This window comes from Aplysia californica, unplaced genomic scaffold (genome assembly GCF_000002075.1).
Source record: "Aplysia californica isolate F4 #8 unplaced genomic scaffold, AplCal3.0 scaffold00752, whole genome shotgun sequence".
Taxonomy (NCBI): domain Eukaryota; kingdom Metazoa; phylum Mollusca; class Gastropoda; order Aplysiida; family Aplysiidae; genus Aplysia; species Aplysia californica.
In genome coordinates, this window is record NW_004798022.1 from 223266 (window position 1) to 228081 (window position 4816).

The 4816-nt window shown below is 41.0% G+C and overlaps 1 protein-coding gene across 1 annotated transcript in view; it reads left to right on the forward strand.

The window, feature by feature from the left end:
• The window catches only part of LOC101848386 (dynein heavy chain 12, axonemal), a gene marked incomplete in the record, with an annotated part of 110807 nt that overhangs the window by 90629 nt on the left and 15362 nt on the right, over nucleotides 1-4816 (forward strand). The window contains 3 exon segments of the mRNA XM_035972586.1: nucleotides 70-262; nucleotides 788-960; nucleotides 4132-4165. Of these exon segments, the coding sequence (XP_035828479.1) occupies nucleotides 70-262; nucleotides 788-960; nucleotides 4132-4165 (400 nt within the window).

A 4816-nucleotide genomic window follows, 5' to 3' on the forward strand; every position in this document is an offset into this window, starting at 1 on the left:
TCTCTCTCTCTCTCTCTCTCTCTCTCTCCCTCATACAATGATGTACCATCTCTCTCTCCTCTCCCCCAGACCTGAACTCGAGGAAGCCCGCCAGAACCTGATAGTGACGAGCGCGGCCAACCGCAAGCAGCTGAAGGAGATCGAGGACAAGATCCTGTTCACCTTGAGCTCCTCCGAGGGCAACATCTTGGAGGACGAGTCCGCCATCGAAATCTTGGACTCCTCGAAGATTCTGTCCAACGAAATTTCCAAAAAGCAAAAGGTAATCAGGTGTTTTTGATGTTCTTTTAAATGTTATTAGAGATAGCAAAGATCGTACATAATAAGATAGCTCACTCCTCTCTTTGAGCCAATTAAATAAGGGTCCTCAAATTTAGTGGACTTTGCGATAAGAGTTAACCTTCTTGTGTGATAAACAATAAAAGTGAAACTAATCAACTGTGCTATTCCTATTCTGCTTCTGGAGAAACAAAAGAGAGCTTCAAAACAAAGACTGCAACCATCTGAACCAATGCGCGGACTTCCGCGGACACTTTTTTGACTGAGTGAACTATCTTGTTATGTACGATCTTTGCGGATAGTTAGTACGGTTTTTTTTGTTTGACTCATTGTTGATTCTTCCAAGGGAAGTAAGTTATGTTGATATTGTGTGTACGTGTGTGTGGGGGTTTCTTTGTGTGTGGTGCCCTACGGTTGCCCACAATGGAAATTGTGTCAACTGAGGTATAAGTAAGGCATCTACAATTTCAATTTTTTAAAGTCTTTGACCAATCTCCCCGTTCCCCAGGCTGGTGAAGAGACCCAGAAGAAGATAGACGTGTCTCGGATGGGGTACCGACCAATCGCCAACCACTCGTCAGTCCTGTTCTTCTCCATCACAGAGCTGCCCAACATAGACCCTATGTATCAGTACTCGCTGAGCTGGTTCGTCAACCTCTTCATCATGTCCATACAGGAGAGGTGAGTCCGTACATGTACTCGCTGAGCTGGTTCGTCAACCTCTTCTTCATGTCTATACAGGAAAGGTGAGTCAGTACTCGCTGAGCTGGTTCGTCAATCTCTTCATCATGTCCATACAGGAGAGGTGAGTCAGTACATGTACTCGCTGAGCTGGTTCGTCAACCTCTTCTTCATGTCTATACAGGAAAGGTGAGTCAGTACTCGCTGAGCTTGTTCGTCAATCTCTTCATCATGTCCATACAGGAGAGGTGAGTCAGTACATGTACTCGCTGAGCTGGTTCGTCAACCTCTTCTTCATGTCTATACAGGAAAGGTGAGTCAGTACTCGCTGAGCTGGTTCGTCAACCTCTTCATAATGTCTATACAAGAGAGGTGAGTCAGTACTCGCTGAGCTGGTTCGTCAATCTCTTCATAATGTCTATAAAGGAGAGGTGAGTCAGTACATGTACTCGCTGAGCTGGTTCGTCAATCTCTTCATCATGTCTATACAGGAGAGGTTAGTCAGTACTCGCTGAGCTGGTTCGTCAATCTCTTCATCAAGTCTATACAGGAGAGGTGAGTCAGTACTCGCTGAGCTGGTTCGTCAACCTCTTCATCAAGTCTATACAGGAGAGGTGAGTCAGTACTCGCTGAGCTGGTTCGTCAATCTCTTCATCAAGTCTATACAGGAGAGGTGAGTCAGTACTCGCTGAGCTGGTTCGTCAATCTCTTCATCAAGTCTATACAGGAGAGGTGAGTTAGTACTCGCTGAGCTGGTTCGTCAACCTCTTCATCAAGTCTATACAGGAGAGGTGAGTCAGTACTCGCTGAGCTGGTTCGTCAACCTCTTCATCAAGTCTATACAGGAGAGGTGAGTCAGTACTCGCTGAGCTGGTTCGTCAATCTCCTCATCAAGTCTATACAGGAGAGGTGAGTCAGTACTCGCTGAGCTGGTTCGTCAATCTCTTCATCATGTCTATCCAGGAGAGGTGAGTTAGTACATGTACTCGCTGAGCTGGTTCGTCAATCTCTTCATCAAGTCTATACAGGAGAGGTGAGTCAGTACTCGCTGAGCTGGTTCGTCAATCTCTTCATCAAGTCTATACAGGAGAGGTGAGTCAGTACTCGCTGAGCTGGTTCGTCAATCTCTTCATCAAGTCTATACAGGAGAGGTGAGTTAGTACTCGCTGAGCTGGTTCGTCAACCTCTTCATCAAGTCTATACAGGAGAGGTGAGTTAGTACTCGCTGAGCTGGTTCGTCAACCTCTTCATCAAGTCTATACAGGAGAGGTGAGTTAGTACTCGCTGAGCTGGTTCGTCAACCTCTTCATCAAGTCTATACAGGAGAGGTGAGTCAGGGGAGGAGAGGAGGAGGATATGGGAGAGAGGAGGATACAGGAAGGAGAAGAAAGGAGAATATCTCTCTCTCCCTCTCTCTCCCTCTCTCTCTCTCTCTCTCTCTCTCTCTGCCTCTCACTCTCTCTCTCTGTCTCTCTCTGTCTCTCTCTGTCTCTCTCTGTCTCTCTCTGTCTCTCTCTCTCTCTCTCTCTCTCTCTCTCTCTCTCTCTCTCTCTCTCTCTTACCCTTTTTAACTCCCAGTGGGGCACAGGCCATCAACAACATTTTTCCAGCGAAGCCTGTCATGAGCATCCTTTTCTGGCTGTTTCCATGATGTCCCCGCCTTTTCTATGTCCTCTTGTACCGCTCGCCTCCATGTCATCTTTGGTCTTCCTTTCTTACGTTTTCCTTGTTGATTCCACGTCAAAGCCTGTCTGATGATGCTTGTCGGGGGTCTCCTCAGGGTGTGTCCAATCCATTTCCATTTCTTCACCTGTATGTAAGGAGAATATAGAAGGAGCATATTCTGTTAGCATTTGTGTTGAATCAGGTGCTTTGCCGTCGCACGCAGAAGACATGAGTGTGATTCCTGGAGGAGGGAGGGAAGAGGGGTGGGGAGTATTGAGTATGTCCATCTTTCTGCTAGGATGTCGTATCCTGCTCAGCTCAATTTTGAAAGCAATGGGGGCATAAACTCTATACAGTTATAGTTATGATTGTAACAAGTTACTGTGTCCAGTTCTTAGTGTCTCTGCAATCTTATTTTTAATCACTCACAATGTTTTTCAATCATTTCTCACAACTTGCATTCTTTTTTATAATTACTCACAATCTTTTACAAAAATTTGGAACAACTTGTGATTTTTTAAACCACTTACAATCTTTTACAAAAATTTCTTACAGCTTGCAGTCTTTTTTTTAATCACTCACAATCTTGTACAAAAATTTCTTACAACTTTTTACAACTTTTATGTCTTGTTTTTAAATCACTTACAATCTTGTACAATCATTTCTTTCAACTTGCAGTCTTTTTTTTATATCACTCGCAATCTTTTACAACAATTTCTTACAGCTTGCGGTCTTTTTGAAAAAATCACTCGCTATCTTTTATAAAAAGCTCTTACAACTTAGTCTTTTTTATAAAATCACTCAGTCTTTTACTATAATCTTTTACAAATTGCAATCTTTTTTTTATCACTCATAATCTTTTACAATCATTTCTTACAACTTTCAATCTTTTTTAATCTGTTACAATCTTTTACAAATATTTCTTACAACTTGCAATTTATTAAAAAATCACTTATAATCTTTTAAATAGTTTCTGACAACCTTCAATCTTTTCTAATCACTCACAATAGTTAACAATTATATGTGAGGCATCGTGGTGAAATCAGGTGCTCATCAAACTATTGAAATGAAAGAAACTGGCGTTTTTCTGGGCATCTGACAGTTTTTTTCAAATTTTCTTGTAGTGACTAATGCACCCTTTACGTTCACTTAAAAACACATTTCTGAATGGATTTTGCAGACAAACATTGATTAAAGGCCCAAAAAAAGTAATATTTTAGTTTCCATGGTCTTTCAAGCTATGGGAGTTAGCAAACCGGCCATTTTCTCACTTAATTTACCTCCGAAACAATGAGACCCCCCCCCCCCCACCTCCTTCAATTACAAATATCTGAACTTCTATTCAAGATAGATGGGTGCTTTTTTAAATCGAAAGCAAGGCAAAGGAATGAGCTTTCACATGATACTCATAACTGATAACTCTATATGGTCAAATAATGACAAGTGCCTGAATCCACTGTGTCATGACACATGCATATTATATTATGACTCTCTGTCTGTGTCTAGCAACAAGTCGAAACAACTTTTATATAAAAAAAAAGCTCAATTACAACTTAGTCTTTAAAAAAAAAAAAAATCACTCACAGTCTTTTACTATAATCTTTTACAACTTGCAGTCTTTTTTTTTTATCACTCATAATCTTTTACAATCTTTTCTTACAACTTTCAATCTTTTTTGATCTGTCACAATCTTTTTCAAATATGTCTTACAACTTGCAATCTTTTTAAAAAATCACTTATAATCTTTTACAATAGTTTCGTTTAGTTTTACTCATAACTCTACATGGCCAAATAATGACAAGTGCCTGAATAAGATAAGATAAGATACGATAAGATACATCTTTATCGTCCAGATCCTGGCACATTGGTTTGGTGTTCCACCACGAGTACACACACACACACATACACACACACACACACACACACACACACACACACGCACACAGGAAAAATAAGCAAACACACCTATACAAAAAATCAAGGGTGATAACATGTTAACAACAGGGGGAGTAATCATCCGTTTAAAATAAAAGAGGGGACTAGAAAAAAAAAAACTCAAAGCCAGACAACCCCCTCACTGGTATATTTGATGCATCCTCTAAGGTCGAGGACACCTAACCAGAATGGATTAAGAGGGGAGCCTTTTTTAAAAAGGAGGGAAAAAAGGCGCCTTCTATATTTTTTCTTTTTT